The sequence below is a fragment of the Haematobia irritans genome, chromosome 1 (genome assembly GCF_050003625.1).
Source record: "Haematobia irritans isolate KBUSLIRL chromosome 1, ASM5000362v1, whole genome shotgun sequence".
Classification (NCBI taxonomy): Eukaryota; Metazoa; Arthropoda; class Insecta; order Diptera; family Muscidae; genus Haematobia; species Haematobia irritans.
The window spans coordinates 48,823,645-48,844,911 of NC_134397.1; the positions used below are offsets into that span (position 1 = coordinate 48,823,645).

At 31.8% G+C, this 21,267-nt stretch overlaps 3 protein-coding genes across 3 annotated transcripts in view; 1 reads left to right on the forward strand and 2 right to left on the reverse strand.

Moving 5' to 3' along the window:
• The window catches only part of LOC142224821 (uncharacterized), a 57,501-nt gene that overhangs the window by 15,000 nt on the left and 21,234 nt on the right, over positions 1–21,267 (reverse strand). Inside the window, exon 15 of the mRNA XM_075294606.1 lies at positions 19,836–20,663. Within this exon, the coding sequence (XP_075150721.1) occupies positions 19,836–20,663 (828 nt within the window). The remainder of the gene's footprint in view (positions 1–19,835; positions 20,664–21,267) is intronic.
• LOC142220848 (uncharacterized) lies at positions 3,444–4,852 on the forward strand. The gene is made up of 4 exons (XM_075290225.1): positions 3,444–3,726; positions 3,792–4,382; positions 4,450–4,634; positions 4,703–4,852. Exons 1-4 carry the CDS (start codon positions 3,600–3,602, stop codon positions 4,838–4,840), a joined length of 1,041 nt encoding a protein of 346 aa, XP_075146340.1. The 5' UTR covers positions 3,444–3,599; the 3' UTR covers positions 4,841–4,852.
• Positions 10,930–13,823, reverse strand: LOC142220844 (uncharacterized). The gene is made up of 3 exons (XM_075290219.1): positions 13,616–13,823; positions 13,036–13,505; positions 10,930–12,976 (listed from the first exon to the last, which is right to left on the reverse strand). Exons 1-3 carry the CDS (start codon positions 13,751–13,753, stop codon positions 11,728–11,730), a joined length of 1,857 nt encoding a protein of 618 aa, XP_075146334.1. The 5' UTR covers positions 13,754–13,823; the 3' UTR covers positions 10,930–11,727.

The window sequence follows — 21,267 nt, forward strand, 5'->3', positions numbered from 1 at the left end:
CCGGGTAATGAGAGTTTTTGCTGGGTAAGTTTAAGGTATATGAATTAAATTGAAAAAATGTGAAAGGCCCCCCTTAGTCATTACTTTTAATGTACATCCAAAAATGCTCTTCTTATATTTTAGTTCACAAGAAGTTCTTTTGAGGTGATGTATAAAAATCTTGGAATTCGATATATTGGCTAGATTATTAAAAACGTCATCATGTAGAGATAAATATCAAAAATTTTAAGAACAAATCTATATTTTAGGGATCAAATCTGAAGAACTTGTTTCAAATTAAATTTAAATTATATCTCGATATAATTGAAAATTAGCACTTAATTTGTTTAGGAGTATACGTTTTAGATAATTATCGTTGCATAGTTTTAGGAGGTACATGTGTCCGCTTGGAAATAGTGATCACTAGTATACTATTGGTAGCGAGATTATTTGTTAAGGCACCAATTACATTCGTAATCTTAAATGGATTTAGGATTAAAATGTACCAAAATATATTACAATATAGGGGAAATTAAATAAAAAGTGGCAAAACATGAGAAAAAGGTGACACCAGAATGTTAAAGTTATGATTATTAGTGGCACAAAATTATCACCACTTAGAAAAAGTGGTAAATTTGCCACGCTAACAATTTACAGAAACCTCTACTTTCTGAATTTTTAAAATATTTATGAAATATAAGTAATTTTTAGTTTTTTTTTGTAAGATACTCGAATTTTGTAAAAAAAGAAAACAATCCACGGTACCTGCAGTTACTTTTTCTAATTTTTAAAGCTATAGGTGCAAACATTTTATTTTCTTTTTCGTGAGAGCAAATTCTTTTTTTTTGTCAGAGCAAATCCAACACAGAAAAAATACCACGAAAAATTTTCCAATTAAAATTTTAATTGTGTTTAAAAAAATGTTCAAACAAAAATTAGTTGTATCAATTAATTTTTAATTGGATCAATTAATTTTTAATTGACTTTTATTTCTGTGATTGAAGACATATCAATTAAAATTTAATTGGACCAATTAATTTCGTGATTGAGGACGAAAAATATTTATTTGTGTGGATGGCAGTACACTATTATTGGCCTCGTTTTGGCTTATTGTATTGTCTCAATAAATTGAAAAAATTGAAATTGAAATTGAAATTTCTCTAAGAAAACATATTTCCATTATATAGTTTTGTTTTTTTTTTTTACCAATGCTTTTTTGTTTTATTTTGAGAATGAGTTGTGGCGGTGCCGTTTTTAAAACGCAAAATTTTAATTGCTAAATTAGCAAACAGTAAGAGCTTTTTCTTTTGGAGTTGCTATGCTCTTTTTTCGGCTGTGTCCACTAATTAGTTTCGTGGAACTATATTACACATTATCTTACTGCTCTGGTACAAAGGATAGCAATTTTAAAATACACAAAAGGCAACAGTCGTCGGGGTCTGTTGTTAGGTTTGGTGGCAGCCCGATGTATCAGGCTCACTTAGACTGTTCAGTCCACAATGGTGAACTTCTCTCTTATCACTAAGTGCTGCCCGATTCCATGTTAAGTCCAATGACAAGGGACCTCCTTTTTAAAGCCGAGTCCGAACGGCGTTCCACATTGCAGTGAAACCACTTTGAGAAGCTTTGAAACACTCAGAAATGTCACCAGCATTACTGAAGTGGGGTAAACCACCGCTGAAAAACTTTTTGGTGTTCGGTCGAAGCAGGAATCGAACCCACGACCTTGTGTATGGAAGGCGGGCATGCTAACAATTGCACCACGGTTGGTCTGTTGTTAATACCTTAAGCTGAGTACTATGTTCAGTTTTCAAGCTGAAAACCAGCTTGTTTTCACGGTTACTTTTTTTAATTAATTAATATAGAAATATAAAATTATTTGCAATCAATTCCTTGGATCTTTTCCTTTCATTAATTGGTAAGACTTGATCAAAATATAATCGTCTTCATACATATTTTTGTACTTTTATTTTAGTGTTTTGGTGAAAAACCCGAACATAGTACTCACCTTTAGTCATAAGAAAAAGTATACTCAGAATCGAAACGACATATTTTTTAATTTGTGAAAAGTCGAATTTGTATACCTTTCATTAGAGTGGGAGTTGTGCTTACATTGTCCTTCCGTTTATAACGTATCGAAATGTTCATCTCAAACACCATAATGTATATATATTCTTGGCCCTAGTTTATTTCTGAGTGCTAAATGGACGTCCGTCCATCTGTTGAAATCACACTAATTCTAGAACGAAAGAAGCTATCGGCTTGAAACTTGAACGAAACGATGTGAGTATATTTTTTAAAACAGTCAATTGTTGTGGCTAATTATTATATATAGCCCCGATAAGAATGACTTATCATGGAAGAAATATTTCATAGGGTTGAAATTTGAAACGTGATGTCAGTATATGTCTTAATCTGCCTTTTTTTATCCAACATAAACTCCAAATGGAAAATTTACATCTTATAGACAATCTTAAGAAGTTTTAAAAATCATTGTCATCGGCAATTGTTACTACATCCTAAGTAAGGTGATTGAATTTGGTGGAGGGTACATACGATTCAGTCTTGCCAAATGTACTTTTTAAAATGTTTGAGAAAGTACAGTGGCATGCATATGCCTAATATAATGTTTTTATTGTATTACGATAACCCCTAGTTTTTGCTTCCTCCTTTTTCCAACAGATATTTTGCTGCTTTTGCAGAATGTTCTGCTATATCTACTAACAAATTTCTCTGGTTGTAGTAAACATGAAATTCGAAAAATATGCCGTAATCATAGGTTGGTGGGATAAGCATTTTTTTTAATTTTCCTGTCCATAAAGTAGGATATCGATTTTTAAAAGACGATTTTGTTGGTCAATATAAAAATTCTAGTAAACGTCCAAGATAAATTATATTCGTATTCTATTCATGATCTTTAAAATTAACTTTATTATGTATTATGAATAAAATTGCAATATACGCTATTAATTTCCCTGCATATGAATAAATGTAGAACAGACAACAATCTACAGGTGGCTCTTAAAGAGGAATTTCATAAATATAGGCAAATAAAACATCAATAATATGCTATTATTAAATTAGCCATGGATAAGAATGTGCTCATAGCACGCGACTAAATATCATCTCCGCTAAATACTAATAACAACACACACATTTGATATTTGTATATGATCCTCATTAAAAAAAAAGACATCAGAATTTGGAGGCGCCAACAACATGCTTTTTACTTTGAAGGAGATTGTTTGCCTATAGGTGGGGGGTAGTGATAAATATAAAACACTACTATATGTCTTCTGTTATTATGGACATATCAAAACTACATAGCCAAAAAATGACACATAATTAAAGTAAGGACGACATTTGGGTCTATTTTTAATCGTTAACACACGACAACATTGCTTTTTTGACTTATTTGATAATAAATTTTATAAACAGCAGATATGTCGTATATATTTTTTAAAGTAAAACATTACTCGAGAGAAAATGAGAGGACCACATGGGGAGGAAATAAAATGATTTAGTGAATGCGAATCTTTCTTACCGTGTGGAGCGGAATAATGTATCTCTTCTTGGATGATACAATTTTGTTGCGGTACTAGTAGGCAAGTGTAAATAATATGGGAGTAAGAAAAGCCGTTATTATAATCGCTTTGGTTTGGTTCATATTTCCTTTGATCGATACAAGGCCGATACAAAAGGAATTAGAGTTTTTGGAAAATACAACAAGAAATGGATCTCTATATGGTTGGTGAATATCTAGACAATGACCTCTGGCAAAAGGGTAGCACTAATGAGCTAATCTATTCCAGAATCATTGAACGAAACCAGTATCACTCGCACCCCATTAGAAGATGGTGGAGACTTTTCAAATCCCAGTGAAGTTCAAAAAGCGGTATGTACGGTGACAGCAGGCGATGTGAGGGCAAGTGCAGAAGCAGTGACAACAAAAGCTTTAAAAGGTGTTTGTGGTACAAAAGAAATGCATAATTCTTTCAATAATTTAGAGAGTAAATTCATAAAAGAATTGGAAAATATGGAAAGTAGGTTGGCAAAGGAATTAGAAATGATAAAATCCATGATTTCAAGTATATCAGCATGTAATACTACAAATACCGGTGTACCAAGCAAATCGATTGTATTACTACAGCCAATACCGAATAGTAATAATGACATTGGTCATAATAATAGCCCAAAACTGAAGTCAAAAATTCATACAAAATCACCATCACCACCACTGCCATCACATCGTTCAAAAGAAATTGTGACCAACAACAGTACTATGTCTAACGAAAAAGACCAGAAAATATTTACATATTTTTGGAAAATTGAAAATTTTACAAAGAAATTGGAAAACAGCACTGGCATATCCACGCAAATTAGCCCCACATTTTCAATAAAAGGTTTAAACTTTGCACCAGAAATAACACACCAAAGACTATTTTTAACTCGTATGAATTTAACTTTCAGATAAAATGCTTCGGGTTAAAGCCTCTTTTCAGCATATGCATAGAGATTTTCTTTTCCTTCAACTGGTAGATATGTCCGCCTCCTTACATACATCATCAGGAAATAGTGTTATCTTGGATACAGCTGGGCTATTTAAGGAAATTCAAAATGGTCATTTAAAATACAAGATGTCCGTCATTGATCAGGTACATGCATATACATATTTCGAAATAATTTAATGAATTCCCTTTTTATATGTATCCCACATTTTCAGAATGCTCAGCGTGGTGGCAAGGATCTTGTTTCACAAGAGTTTGATAATCATGATTCTGGATTCCTAATTCCAAATAGTGCTCTAAATCCATTTGTTAAAGATGATTCGTTGGTAGTAAAAATATACTTTTATGTATAAAATACCGAAAAATATTTTATTATTTGTATATGCAAGTTTAACACACCCAAATAAGTTTGTTATTAGAAATCTGCTTAAACTGCAAAAAATGGGAAGTAGTCACTGTCGACTGAAATGGTAAACATTGTACGTCATTTTTGATACTAGATTGCAGTAAAAGATTAATTAGGTCCTCTGAAAATAACCAAAACCCGAATAAGGGTCTATCATAACACAAAAAAACCTAACAAAATACTTGCTGATCGCATTCAATGTTTTTGAAAATTGAAACGATTTTTGATGTGGACTAAAATCGAATATTTATATAAAAATTCTGAAAGTTGCGTTCAAACAATTGCTTCTAAATATCTGTCATATTTACAATTTTATAATGGTCGATATTAGGACTGTCATTCGGGATGAATCCCGGGATTTGCGGGACGGGATTTATCTCAAATCCCCAGATTTTTCGGTATCCCGAAAAAATTTTCCATGTTTGTTATATTTGTGGCTTTTTATTAATAAATTGGTGTTTTCCTTCAGTATAAATGACACTTAGACCAGTGTCGACTGTGAGAGATGTATTTCATCTGCAATAAGATAAGATCTCGTATATCTGATGAAACCTAGTATGCCTTGATATTTTTCAAAGGTTACTTAAAACCATTAAGTAAAAGAAGAAAAATCCTTAAAATTTTTTGTTGAGTAGCAATATGAATTTATTTTTCCACCAAACAGCAAATAGTTTTTCAGCGGTGGATTAACGCCTCTCAGTGAAGCTGGTGACATTTCTAAGTATTTCAAAGGTACTCCCTCTTTACAGCCCTTCGGATTCGACTATAAAAAGGTGGTGGGAAGAGTAGAAAAGAGAAGTTTACCACAATTAAATTTTTTCTATTGTGTGATCTTCATATAATATAGAGCATCAAAACCGGCTTTTCCACTTTTCAATTTTTACCAAATTTGAAAAAGTTGATTTTTCGATATTTCGACTTTTTTTAATTTGGACAATTCGACTTTTTGCCATATTTTAAAATTTGAGTAAAAAAATTTGATATTTTAAATTTTTTGATTTGCTGGATAATTTTATAATCTCATATCCACATTATGTCTGTATCCCATTTAAAATCAATTTTAAAACAAATGTTATGTCTACATAACATTATAATCCAAGAAAAATTTTAGTCAATATTAAAACTCGATTGGATACAAAATTCATTAGTATTGGCAATTTATGAAAGCAAATGCAGGTGTTATAAGCAAAATGTTATAAGCAAAAATCTACGAGGAAAAAATACAATACATACAGTTCCAAAAAGTTGCGTACCACGCAAGGCGTGTTTTCAAAATTTTCAAATAGTCGAATTTTCCACATTTCACAGAAAAAAATAACACCAAAATATTTCCAATTAAAAATATTTTGGTGATATTTTTTGAAAGTTGAAAATGTCAATTAATAAATTAATTGATACAATCAACTTTTTAATCAAGATAGAAACATTAATTTAATAAAGTCAATGGTTGAAAATTTTAAAATGTTTAATTAAAAAATTTATTGATACAATTAACTTTTTAATCAAACTCGGAAGACTAAGTCACTTAACCACTTTACCAAGTCATACCCCAAATTATATATTAATGCTTGAAACGGAAGTGGAGGACACCCAAATTTATACACTGGGACTTCATTTGAAATATATAGAAGATACCCTGTTCCATTACTCACAAAAAAGACTCCCAAATAGACTTTCTGAGATAGTATTCCATCAAGCTTGTTTCTGGGCAAAAGAATTAAAAACACTGTCACAAACCTTTAATCTGCCATGGCCAAATGTATCCTCTTTATCGGACTGGAAATTATTCGCACAAAATTTAATAAGTAGCATAAAACAGCAGAAGAATGAAGAAAGACTGAACCGAAAACAGGATAGTCAAAGTTTAAGGTTATATAAATATTTGAGCTCAAGCAAGGCTCACATTTATTTAAATGAAAAGTATTCATATGAAGCTCGAAGTGGAATGATTCCTCTTGGATATAACCAATTTGATACTAGCGAACAGAACAGAATATGTAAGCTATGCAATATGCGTGAGATTGAGACTCTTCAACATTTCTTGGGAATATGTCCTGTCCTCAGAGAATATAGATCTGTCATATTTGGGAAACCCACGGTGTACATGGAGGAAATTATAAAAATACTTGATGGAGATGGCGAAGGAGACTGGGATAAACTAGTAAACTACCTACAAATCTGCTGTAAATATCGGCAATTTTTGATTAATGAATATCATTTAAAAAAAAATGAATTACAATATTAATACGCTATGCGACTGACGTAGTTGTTTTGTTTACATAGTCGCAAATATATAACAAATCTTCTTAAATTGAATATTATGTATAAATGTTCCTAAACAATTGTATAACTGAAGATAACTATTGTATTCAATAAAGAAGTACTTAACTAAAAAAAGTCACTTAAAAAAAGCGATGGAAAAATGTTTAATTTTGAACTTAAATTTATTTCAAACAATCATTTTTTTTTATAAAACTAAAAACACTTACGGCCAATTTCATGTAGCTCTGTTAAGCTTTAACTCCCAGTTAACAGAAAGTAAATTGCAAATATCTTCTCTCCGGTTAATTTTAACTGAAAAATTTTCGGCAGTTAAGTTCCTAACTGGGATATGGAATATATAGGCAAGACGACAGCTATGTCCATAATATGGTTTAAAAGTTCGTTAGTTAACGGAGCACTAACGGAGCTTCATGAAAATGGGGGTAAGTCAGTTAAGAAAGTAATTGAAATTAGTTACTTTTTTAATTAAAATTAATTGAGTTTTGCAATTAACTCAATTAAATTTTTAATTGAAAAACAAGTATATACAGCACTAAGTTCGCCCGGGCCGAATCTTAAATACCCCCCACCATGAACCAAATATTAGGGTTTCCATTGAAATTTCAGGAGGGCTTGAGGACTTGAGGACACTTCCCGAAGTTAAATTTAAAGATTTCACCTATGAGGCCTATATCAGATTCTGGATTTATAAGAACCATTTTTGTTTGAGTTTTAGAAGAATCATTAACATCTCTTGTAAGTGTGCAAGAAAATTATAAAATAACGTCTTGATTTGAAAATCTTAAATCTATAGGAGTAAAATCTGGAAATTTTACATTGAGTTTCAAGCAATTTTCATGATCAGTGCGTCTTCTACACCCTCAAGAAGTGAAGTCGGTCTATATGGAGGCATTACCAAATGGACCGATAAAAACTTAATCCGATACACGTTTTTGTGAGCCTAAAATACCAGAATATTTACAATTTCAGGCAAATCAGATAAAAACTACGGTTTCTAGAAACCCAAGGAGTTAAATCGGGAGATCGTTCTTATGGGGGCTGAAAATACCTCTAGATTTCCAATTTCAGGCAAATAGGATAAAAACTTCGGATTCTAGAAGCCCAAGAAGTAACATCGGGAAATCGGTCTATATAGGGGCTATACCAAAATATGGACCGATACTCACCATTTTCGGCACACCTCTTTATGGTCCTAAAATACCTCTAGTTTTCCAATTTCAGACAAATTGGATAAAAACTAAGGTTTCTATAAGCCCAAGACCCCAAACCGGGAGGTCGTTTTATATGGGGACCATAGCAAAACATGGACCGATACTCACAATTTTTGGCACAAATATTTGTGGTCCTACAATACCTCTAGATTTACAATTTCAGGTAAATTGAATAAAAACTGCGGTTTCTATAAGCCCAAGAAGTAAAATCGGGAGATCGGTCTATATGGGGACTATACCAAAACATGGACCGATACTCACCATTTTTGGCACACCTCTTTATGGTCATCAAATACCTCTAGATTTCAAATTTCAGGCAAATTGGATGAAAACTACGATTTCTATAAGCCCAAGACCCCAAATCGGGAGGTCGGTTTATATGGAGACTATATCAAAACCTGGACCGACATAGCCCATCTTCGAACTTGACCTGCCTGCAGACAAAAGACGAGTTTTTGCAAAATTTCAGCACGATTGCTTCATTATTGAAGGCTGTAGCGTGATTACAACAGACAGACAGAAAGACGGACAGACGGACATCGTTATATCGTCTTAGAATTTCTCCCTGATCAAGAATATATATACTTTATATAGTCGGAAATCGATATTTCGATGTGTTCCAAACGGAATGTCAAACTTATTATACCCCCGTCACCATTCTACGGTGGTGGGTATAAAAATTCAATTAAAAAATTAATTGAAATTTGCTAATGAAATAAATTATTTTTATATTAAAGTATTTTTTTAATGTCCAATTTAATCCTTTCACCACCGAATTAAAAGTAGCCATTGCAAAATTATTTCTTCTTCAGAACTAGTGTATTCTAGTGCTATAGAGTCAAAGCCACAAATTTTGGAAGCACAATTATGTAAACATGGATGTAGCAAGATGTCCTCCTAGGTGGACATTGGTAGTCAATTCACCTAAATATACTTAAACACATTTTAATATATGACCTTCAATTATGTTAAAAATTTGTGTTTTTTTTTTGCATGCACTTTTGGTATGATATGTAATAGTATGTAGATATTGTTTTGAAAATAAGTAGCATTGTCAAAAACAATATTTTTTGAAGTATTTTTCAAAATACTTATAGGAGCTTATAGACAGACTTCGTAACCCGACTTCTAAAATGTATTCATGTTTCCCAAATTTCCATTTTAATAAACATTTTATGTTTTGTGCTATGTTATTCAGCATTTACTTGAGTCCCATTATAATACACGATCCGATATGTAACCATCGATAGAATTGCTTGTTTCATGAATAATCGAAAGCTTAGTTTTGACAACTTTTTTATCCGAGTTCTGGTTTACGAGTTCAAAAACGCAAATTGGGTATTAAATCCTTTATTAAAACTCCTTTGAATTTGCTATATATGATATACATATGATCAATATTTGTTTATTTTACGAACCGGTTAGCTAGAAAATTTAGAAATTTTCAGTGTATGAATTATTTCAAGTCTCAAAGTCGTGAAAATATTTTTCAAACTGCTATGGAATTTACAGAGCCCCATGCAATCTCTTTTTTTTTTGCATATAACATTTTTAATCTAATAATCTTTAAACGGTTGTATAAATTTTGCAACCTTTAACTACCGATGTCCACTATAGAGGATATGACTTAATCGACTTACCCGGTATATACCGTACATCCAATTTTCAATTTTTTATGACCTTTTAGTTACATGACACTTCCTCTCATACAGAAAAAATCAACAATTGTATACTATAGATATTGCTCAAGGGCAATATCAGAAATGATAAAAAATGGGATTTCATTTTTTCCATAGAAAAAATACTTGTATCAAATTGAAGAAACCATGTGTTCAACTATATAAAACTGGTAAATTAATATTAGAAGGACACCCTTAACATAATCCAACAAAAATTTTAAATAAAGCCTACAAAGATAATGTATAATCGACGCTCAAAGTCATGTCCTCCCAGGTTAAACTGTGATTGATACTATTATTTTCGTGATTGAAGACATTTCAATTAAAAAATTAATTGGATCAATTAATTTCGAGATTGACACCCATGTTCGGATATCCACTTCAATTCCATTTCCACTATTCACGTCAAATCCACGAACGTGGAATTTTGGTGTTCTTAATTCCACGTCCTTTTTTGAACTTTTCTGTAACCAGCTGGGCGGAAATCAAAATAAGTGGAATCAATAGACTTATTTTAATTTATTATTTTTTTTAATTAAAAATGACGCATTTTTTTAAGCGAATACTTTTTTGAACGGAAATACATCTATCTTGGGTATAATCCAACTTTCACCAAAACTTTTGCAAGTGAATTGATTTCACGAAACTTTCGTTGAAAGTGGATTGTAGGACACCAAAATCGTGGAATTGATTCACATTCACCTGGAAGTGGATTTGCGAACATGGAAAAAATCAGAAAAAAATTTTGTGTGTTTGAATTTTGAAGATAAATTTTCTAAATTTTTGAAAAAAATGGAAAGTCAAAAGTCGATGTATAATCCTAAATATGTATATATTTTTACCAAAAAGAAAACAAACAAATATTTAAGTTTTGCGAATTTATTTTACGTTCCTATATGGTAATTATTATCCACTTTTAGTATGTATACTTAGCATCCAGTACTTTGAAGTGGATTAAAAAAATATATCCGTATAATATATATTGGAGTGTACAAGGTATGATGGGTTTTCCTTTTTATATGATATATGAAGCAGTTCAAAATCTCTCGAGTAGTTTTGTTGGATTAATGCAAATGCGATTTTTTTAAAGTTTAAACAAAAAATTCTTATTTTCTGAATCTGCACAATTTTTTGTACATCCTTTTCTAGGATATTGAGTTTTAGCAAACTTAAACTACACAATTTTTCTGATGTTTGCTTAAAAAATATTTGCTGTTGCTTTTAAAACTTTTCTTGAAAGTTTTCATATGACATTTTATCGAAAGTATGCATATTTTTATGTTTCTTATGAAAAAAATCCAAGCTTATGATTTAGATTATATGATTTCGTATATGAATATTTAAAAACATAATCGCAAATATGTGTAAGTAAATACATGCGGACCATTACAAATTGTAACACAGAAGATTAATAAAACTCCAAAATAAATAAAATTTAATAAATAACATAGAACACAAAATTTTGTATAATAATTTATAAAGAATCGAAAAAAAAAAAAAAACTTTTTTACAAAACATACATCAAAAACAATCTTTTTCCTCTTATATAAACTTAACCATAAGCTTGATTCTTGAATACATGCTATAAATGAATGTTTAAAAAAAAAAAAAAAGTTAAAAAAAAAAAACTATATTATTACAAAACATACATAGGCTAAAATCTACAGTAGTTTATTCATAAGGATGTCATTATATTTTGTTTCTTCATGGCCACTACCGCCACTGATATTATTTGTTGGATTATTGGTAACTGCGCTTATAGACGAATTTGCATTCAAAATTGGTGTTGGATTTGTATTCAGATTCATATTCGAATTCAATGAGGGATTAGAGTTTGCATTCGAATTTAAAGTTGAATTAGGATTTGCATTCAATGTTGTATTCGTATTCAAGGTCGTCCTATTCGAATTCAAATTGGCATTCGTATTGGGATTATTAATAAGAAGAACTGTATTGGGATGAGGTGTGTTATTTGAATTACTTATGCTGTTCGTATCGAAGTGCTTTGTTTTAGTCTGATGTAATCTCAACGAATTACTCTGGATGAATGTACTTTCACATACATTGCATTTATATGGCCTTTCGCCGGTGTGAATTCTCCTATGGACTGTTAGATCCTTTGACTGTTTAAATGCCTTTTCGCATTCTTTACACTTATAGGGTCTTTCGTTGGTATGCGTCCGCATATGAATCTTCAGTTTGCTGGAACGCCGGAAAGCCTTTTCGCACACTGTGCATTTGAAAGGCCTTTCTCCTGTGTGTGAAAGATTATGCATTTGGACATCGTACATGCGGTAAAAACGACGATCGCAATGGTCACATTTGAATGGTCTTTCCCCTGTGTGTCTTCTGTAATGGACATCCAGATTAGGTTGACTGTTGCATGTGAAACCACATAAAGCACAGAGGAAACGTTTTGCCGGTTGCTTGATTTTCTCCGGTTTGGGGCGGTTACTGTCAGGGCCATGTTTGCTCTTTACATGTGCCATCAGCTTGTATTTGTTGCAATAGCTCTTCTGGCAATGTTCACAAGTCACCGTGTTCTTTGCTTTTCCCGTCTGAACTTTTTGCTCTAATACCGGCTCTATTTTGTGCAAAGTCCTCATATGGGTATACATGTTGTGACGTCTACTAAATTTGGCTGGACAATTGGGGCATTGTACTTTCAGTTCATCCGGTAAATGAGTATCTTTTTTGTGACGTTTAAGTTGATTTGCATTTTGGAAGACACGATCACAATCTTCACAGGGCACTGGTAAATTTTTGTCATCGTCGTCTACGTCTTTATGGCGTTTCTTTGTTTTACTGTCCAGCGGGTCATATGATGGATCATCTTCGCATTTAGCAGAATCTCCACTTAAAGAATCGTCATCAGAGAATACGGGCTCATTTAAGACGCATTCGGGAAACCTTAAATTTTTGCATAATTAATTAAAAATTCAGAAAAATGAAAAACTCATTATTTTTACATTTCGGATTGTTCATTCTTTTGATCGTTTGTTTCTTCTTTAATTGGAAGAGGAAGTTCAACTGGTGGTTCTTTTGGACTCTTGGGGCAATCACTGGTCTCTTCTGGCTTGCTATCGTTTGTGTCATCATCCGGCGGCATTGGTTCGAAATTGTCATTGGAACTACTGGAATCAGAATCCTGCTCCTCCTTGGGTTCGCTTATTTTCATTTCATCATCATCGAAGGGATTTTCTTCTTTCTTAATACTTGTATCATCGATACAATCTTCCAAAACAATACTTTCAGTTGCAAAGGCCTTCTCATCGACCATCGCCAATGGATAATGGTCATCGGTAATATTTATTGTGTCTTTCAGAAAAATTGTATTGCATTTTCTCACTTGTTTGATAAACGTGTACGACTCGCGTACCTTTTTACTACAAATGGAACAGATTCCTTGTGGCATTTTATACTCGTCCTCGGTATCAAACTAATGTAAAGAAACAAAAAAGGAACAAAGCAGGTCGTCGACATTACTGTTGTGTTGCACATACAGGAGTCAGTCAATGCGTTGATCAAGTCGCCTCAATCAGTTCTTACCTCAACTTGGGCTATATGATTTATCAATTCCATATAGGTTTTGTCCACTTTTGGCATTTTGGGTTTTGTATTTATTAATATTAGTTTTGTGTTGCCTTTGAGGCACGTTCGACATTTCTTGTTTCTATTATGGCTCATTTTGGAGCTGATTTTAATCCATCAAACCCAGAAATACACAATTTTTTATTTATTACAAATTGACAGCTACTTCGAAATTCACAGTAAATTGATAACAATCAATGATTAAGGGTTGCCAAGTTTCGTTCATGAAAAAGTTCAAAATGCAAACACCACTTCGAAAGTGCTATAATCAATCCTTGTGCGGTTTCTCTCTGTAGACTGAACTAGAAATTTATTGACAAAGCATAACTCACATTCAGACTAAATGTTGGTCTTGATGCTTCTTTTCATGGGGAAAAAACCAAATCTCTGCCGGCATATTATGATTTGAACTCACATTCGAACTAAATGTTGGTCTTGATGCTTCTTTTCATGGGGAAAAAACCAAATCCCTGCAGACATATTTGGATTTGAAGACACTTAGGGATCTCACCACCATGTTCAAAGTAACCGCAAAAAACGTATCAGTACACACAAAAAAATATTTTTCCTCTTCAATCACGAAATTAATTGATCCAAATAATTTTTAATTGAAAGGTCTTTAATCGCAGAAATGATAGTATCAATTACAAAATTAATTGATACTATTAATTTTTGAAATTGATTCTTTTAATTAAAAAAAAAAATGTTGAATCAATTCAATTTTTAATTGAATATTTTTATACTGAATAACTTTGTCATTCAGTTTGTAACACATCGCTCTAAGACCCCATAAAGTATATATATATTCTGGGTCGTGGTGAAATTCTGAGTCGATCTGAGCATGTCGGTACGTCTGTTGAAATCACGCTAATTTCCGAACGAAACAATCTATCGACTTGAAACTTGGCACAAGTAGTTGTTATTAGTCTTGTGTCGTTCCGGAACGAACTAGTTCCAATGAACGGTTCACTAAAAGGAACGACAGTCACTAGTTCCATCTCTTTCGTTCTCATCGTTCCTTTTGTCATTTAGTTTTATTTTCAATTTACGCTCCATCGTTCCTCGGATCGCAGTTTGATTTTTTTACTTCTGTTTGAGCCATTTGCCAATTCATACATTTTGGCGCGTATGTATTTAAACCATTGATTGATATGCTGCTATTTAATAGAATCTTTAATTCCATCTCGGGCTCTTCACAAACGACAAAAAAATCGTAATTTCTTGCAATGAATAATTTTGCATAGAGTATAGTATTATTCAATTCAAAAATCCATCCAAAGAGCTTGGCTTCCTGAATTTAGTTACTAACTTAAGTTTTTTTATATTACTATAAACTATTTGAAGTAATTTCACTCAATTTTTCCATATTTTTGTATCTTTCAATTGACCACGAACTTCGTTACACAAAATAAACAAACAATGTAATGTCTGTATTTAGTAGATGACAGTGATGACAAATATACAAGTCCGGAACGAAAAGGAACGATGGAACGATTTGAAGGAACTAGTTCCTTTGTACTAAAGGAACGATGAGTCCGAATCACTACGGTGAACGATTTTGCCCAAGACTAGTTGTTATTGATGTAGGTCGGATGGTATTGCAAATGTGCCATATCGGTCCACTTTTACGTATAACCCCCATATAAACGGACCCCCAGATTTGGCTTAGCATATTTCATCCGATCTGGCTGAAATTTGGTACATGGTGTAAGTATATAGTCTCTAACAACCATGCAAAAATTGGTCCATATCGGTCCATAATTATATATAGTCCCCATATAAACCGATTCCCAGATTTGAACTCCGGAGCCTCTTGGACGAGCAAAATTCATCCGATCCGGGTGAAATTTGCAATGTGGTGTTAGTATATGGCCGCTAATAACCATGCCAAAATTGGTCCATATCGGTCTATAGTTATATGTAGCCGATCCCCAATAACACAAAAGTTGGTCTATATCGGTTCATAATCATGGTTGCCACTCGAGCCAAAAATAACCTAGCAAAATTTTATTTCTATAGAAAATTTTGTCAAAATTTTATTTCTATAGAAAATTTTGTCAAAATTTTATTTCTATAGAAAATTTTGTCAAAATTTTTTTCCTATAGAAAATTTTGTCAAATTTTATTTCTATAGAAAATTTTGGCAAAATTTTATTTCTATAGAAAATGTTGTCAAAATTTTAATTCTATAGAGAATGTTGTCAACATTTGAAATCTTTTGAAAATTTTATCAAAATTTTATTTCTATAGAAAATGTTGTCAAAACGTTATTTCTATAGAAAATTTTGTTAAAATCTTATTTCTATAGAAGTAAAATTTTATCCAAAGTTTACTTCTATAGAAAATGTTGTCAACATTTTATTTTGTCAAAATTTTATTTCTATAGAAACTTTTGTCAAAATTTTATTTCTGTGGAAAATTTTGTTAAACTTAATTATATACATACGTATTTAATCGGCCTTTTTTAGTTTAATATATACCACGTATGGACTACGTGGTATATATTACGGTATTAGGAAGTTTTAAGATACCTTGCCATCGGCAAGTGTTACCGCAACCCAAGTAATTCGATTGTGGATGACAGCCGTCAGTAGAAGTTTCTACGCAATCAATGGTGGACGGTACATAAGCTTCGGCCTGGCCGAACTTACAGCCGTATATACTTGTTTAAAATTCAATTAAGACTTTAATTTGAAGAATTTTTGGGAAATTTTTAATCATTTATTTATATATTAATGAATTATGATAATAAACAGGTAGGGTGAGTGCAGCAAATGTGTTAACAGGTTGGCTGATAAGTCCCTGGTATAACAAAGAAAAACATATTTATTTGTCAAAATTCGTTTTTATTATTCCCATCAAGAGCGATACAACGATTATAACGACCTTCCAATTTTTTGATACCATATTGGTAGTACTCCTTCGGTTTTGCCTCAAAATAGGCCTCAGTTTCGGCGATCACCTCTTCTTTGCAGCCAAATTTTTTCCCTGCGAGCATCCTTTTGAGGTATGAGAACATGAAAAAGTCGCTGGGGGCCAGATCTGGAGAATACGGTGGGTGGGGAAGCAATTCCAAGCCCAATTCATGAATTTTTGCCATCGTTCTCAATGACTTGTGGCACGGTGCGTTGTCTTGGTGGAACAACACTTTTTTCTTCTTCATATGGGGCCGTTTTGCCGCGATTTCGACCTTCAAAAGCTCCAATAACGCCATATATTAGTCACTGTTGATGGTTTTTCCCTTCTCAAGATAATCGATAAAAATTATTCCATGCGCATCCCAAAAAATGAGGCCATTACTTTGCCAGCGGACTTTTGAGTCTTTCCACGCTTCGGAGACGGTTCACCGGTCGCTGTCCACTCAGCCGACTGTCGATTGGACTCAGGAGTGTAGTGATGGAGCCATGTTTCATCCATTGTCACATATCGACGGAAAAACTCGGGTGTATTACGAGTTAACAGCTGCAAACACCGCTCAGAATCATCAACACGTTGTTGTTTTTGGTCAAATGTGAGCTCTCGCGGCACCCATTTTGCACAGAGCTTCCGCATATCCAAATATTGATGAATGATATGACCAACACATTCCTTTGATATCTTTAAGGCCTCTGCTATCTCGATCAACTTCATTTTACGGTCATTCAAAATCAGTTTGTGGATTTTTTTTGATGTTTTCGTCGGTAACCACCTCTTTCGGGCGTCCACTGCGTTCACCGTCCTCCGTGCTCATTTCACCACACTTGAATTTTGCATACCAATCAATTATTATCAAAACACGAAATTCCTTTTTTCCATTTTTGACACGAATCATTTGAAGGTTGGTACTATATAAAAATAATATGCATTTAATACTAGCGACGCCATCTATGTGTCAGACCGGGGACTTATCAGCCAACCTGTTATTAACAACAACATAGGTTTTCGAACTGATTTATGTTTTTTTTTCGTGAAATTTTTTCCTGTGTATATTTGGAAAAATATCTGAAAAAATATAGCCTTAAGGTGGGTATAAAGTTCTAGTTTAGCCGCTAAAAACGTCATTTTTTCACGATTACTTTTCTTTAATAATCTATTTTAAGGAATACAAACTTTGTGAAAATTTGCTTTGGGCTTTTCCCCATCAAGTTATAATAAAATTTGCAACAAATATGTATAATTTCATGCATTTTTCTTACTGATTTAGTTTTCACTTTAGCGATTTTAGCGGCTAAACTCGAACTTAATACTCACCTTTAATTCGCCAACTTTTTCACCCATATTCCTTTCAAATTTAAGAGTGTTAACAATGTTGTTTTTTTTTTGTTTATTTTCAAAAAGATTCTTCTCACATTAGTGATGGCAAAATATTTTCAAATTTTTTTAGTACATTTCCCATCACAGTTCATAGTGTCACTTAAGCGATGGGGATAGAAAATCGAAAGTTATTATATAAAAAAAAACAATCATTTGTGGTCAGTTACATCGGTTTCCAAATTTGGAGAAATTACATCTATGTATGCATCTAAAATTTCCAATTAAAATTTTAATTAAATTTTCAAAAATATGCTATTTAAAAGTTAATTGATTCAATAAATATTTTAGTCAAAACTAAAATCAATTAAAAATTAATAGTATCAATTATTTTTTTAATTGGATCAACTATTTTTTTAATTGACTTCGGTGATTGATCCTGTGATTGAAGATATTTCAATTAAAAATTAATTGGATCAATTAATTTCGTGATTTAAAAGCAGTTGATATAAATATAAGCGTTTTTTTACTAATTTTTTTGATTATTTTTAGAATTTTTGTGGAAAACCCATAACAATGCGAGATCAATGTTTGTTTATACTAATTCGATCCTCATATAACACATATATGGTTGGCCCAATAAAAAGCAAAGATAAATTTTAAGCCCATGGAATAGAAATTGCGATCCATAGTCATATTAATCAATTAGTTTATATGGTGGCTATATCAAAATCCATTCGCAATTGCTTTTTTTCTAAATCAATCTAATGTAAAGCCCACGAAGATTTAATTTAAATTTTAAAATTCACAAAATTCAAATTTTGACGCAAGAAACCAATTATAAAAGGAGATTTACTCTGGAGATTCTACATATTATAAATGTACCTGCAGAAAGACGAATGAATTTTAAGACTGATGCGGACCATTGTGCACATATTTATAGAAATATTGTACAAAAAAATAGAAAGACAGATTAGCTTTTAGTTGTAAATATACTCCCTTGTAAAGAAGTTCACTGTTCTTTAAATTTAAATGTAATTATCTGTGTTTTTCATGTAATGATATATTTTTTGTTAATGTGTTAAATGTTTTTTTTTCTTTTTGTTTAAAGTAATTTCCCTGAAGACGAGCATCGGAGATGTCTCGAAATATTGGAAAATTTTAAATATAAAAATACAACTCAAAAAACAACAACATCTGTTTTTATTCACATGACCTCAATCCGAACTAAGCAAATATAATTAAAAGTTTAAAGGTCAACTAATTAAAACAACATTCACAAATCTAGATGCCGCTTTTGGAAAATACTCCTATAGCGATGTTAAATGTCCAATAGAAAAGCTAAGCCTAAAATTTTGCCCAAATTTGTATAGAAATATTATAACCAAGTTTCTTTTGGATAAAGTTTTATTATATATACAAATGTATATAGAAATATTTTTAGTATTTATTGCAATTATAAATAAATCTTAAGGTTTATTATAAATAGCTTAAAAATTATGTAGTAATCAATATGTGCACTATATCCAGCTATGGAAAATATGAATATATTGTTTCATTAGTTTTATATATATTTAATGACCACTAGGACCAATTAATAAATACCAAATACTTTTTGAAAATAAGTTAGAACTAATGTTAGAAGTTTTAAGGATAATTTGATCATAAAAACGATACAAAAAATTATCACTGACAAAATCAAACTCTTTTCTACAATTATTCTTTAAATATCCAGAAAAAGGGATATTTTCCAAAATTTCCAAAAATTTTACTTTAAAAATAAAAAAATCAATTTATATTACATTATTTTGTAATATATACATAATATGTATGTATTTGTATGATTATGATTTTTTTTAATTTTCGTTTACCGCTAAGGTATCAACTGCATTCATTTAATTATGATGATCTGCTTAGTTAAGCGATTCACCCTATTCAAACTTTAAAAGTTCATTTCAAAATGTGGCAATGCCTTGGGTTTCCCTTCTTCCGGTTCAACTGCATGTTCCAAATGACCTTTGGAATTTCTATGTTGTTTCAATGATGTAGCACAAATAAATCCTTCACCGCATATATCACAAACATAAGGTCTTTCGCCTGTGTGTCTTCGTAGATGAAGTGTCAAATCATTGGATTGGGTAAAACTCTTTCCACAGTATGTGCAAGTATAAGGTCGTTCGCCCGTATGAATGCGCATATGAACGTTTAATTTGTATTGTCTTGAAAATGATTTTTCACAATGTACACATTGATAGGGCCTTTCGCCTGTATGAGTCCGACGATGAGATTGTAGATCTGACGATCTTGGAAATGCCATCTGGCATAGATCACATTTGAATGGTTTTTCGCCTGTGTGACGTCGCATATGGACAGTGAGATTTGAGTTATTTGAAAAGGACACACCACAAAAGGCACACAAGAAATTTTTAGTTTTACTTGGTGTCGGTTTTTCTCGATCCTTTGACTTAATGGAATCGTCTTGGCCAGCGGCCTCATTACTGTGGAATTTTTTAAAGTGAGCTTTATATCTATCCCTTCGATTATAACGTCGATGGCATTCCATACATTCAAATATATTTGTTTCATTCTTGCCATCTATCCATTCTGGTGGTTTAATATCCATTTGCTCATCTCCTTCCATAGCGGTTGATTGATGGAACATATTCACATGATTTTGTAAATTCTCCTGCCACATGAATTTGAATTTGCAAACCTCGCATTGAAATTGTTTTTCCACATTGAAACATTGGGTTGTAACATGATAGTATAGTAATTTCTAAAATAAGAAAAAAAATCAAAGAAGTCAGCAGGAGTAATAAATAAAAAATATATAAATGCTTATACATTTAATAAAAAATTAAATGTAATATTACTTTTTAATGTTCACTAATTCCGCAGCTAATTTTCCGAAGTCAGCATTTTCTGTTGCTGAAATAACAACCATTAAAACAAATAACAATTTTGCTTTTGCTTCTAACTTTTTATGGTGAAGGTTACCTTTTATGAGCCATAAAAATCATTGGTAGGTATGAAGGAGAATTGCTCAATTAAAAAAATATCCTTTTTCTTTTAGCTACCACAAAAAATAGTTCTACACCATATTCTCCTTTAAATTTAAAACCAACTTTCTGGCAACATCAAAAGTCGGTTAGTCGACAATTAGTTGGGCAAAAATAAAAAAAAATAGAAATAGAAAATTTTGCGAATTTTTTTTTTTCAACCAACCAAAAAAATCTTATAATGCAAAATTTTATTTCTATAGAAAATTTTACGAAAATTTTATTTCTATAGAAAATTTTGTGATAATTTTATTTCTATAGAAAATTTTGCGAAAATTTTATTTCTATAGAAAATTTTACGAAAATTTTATTTCTATAGAA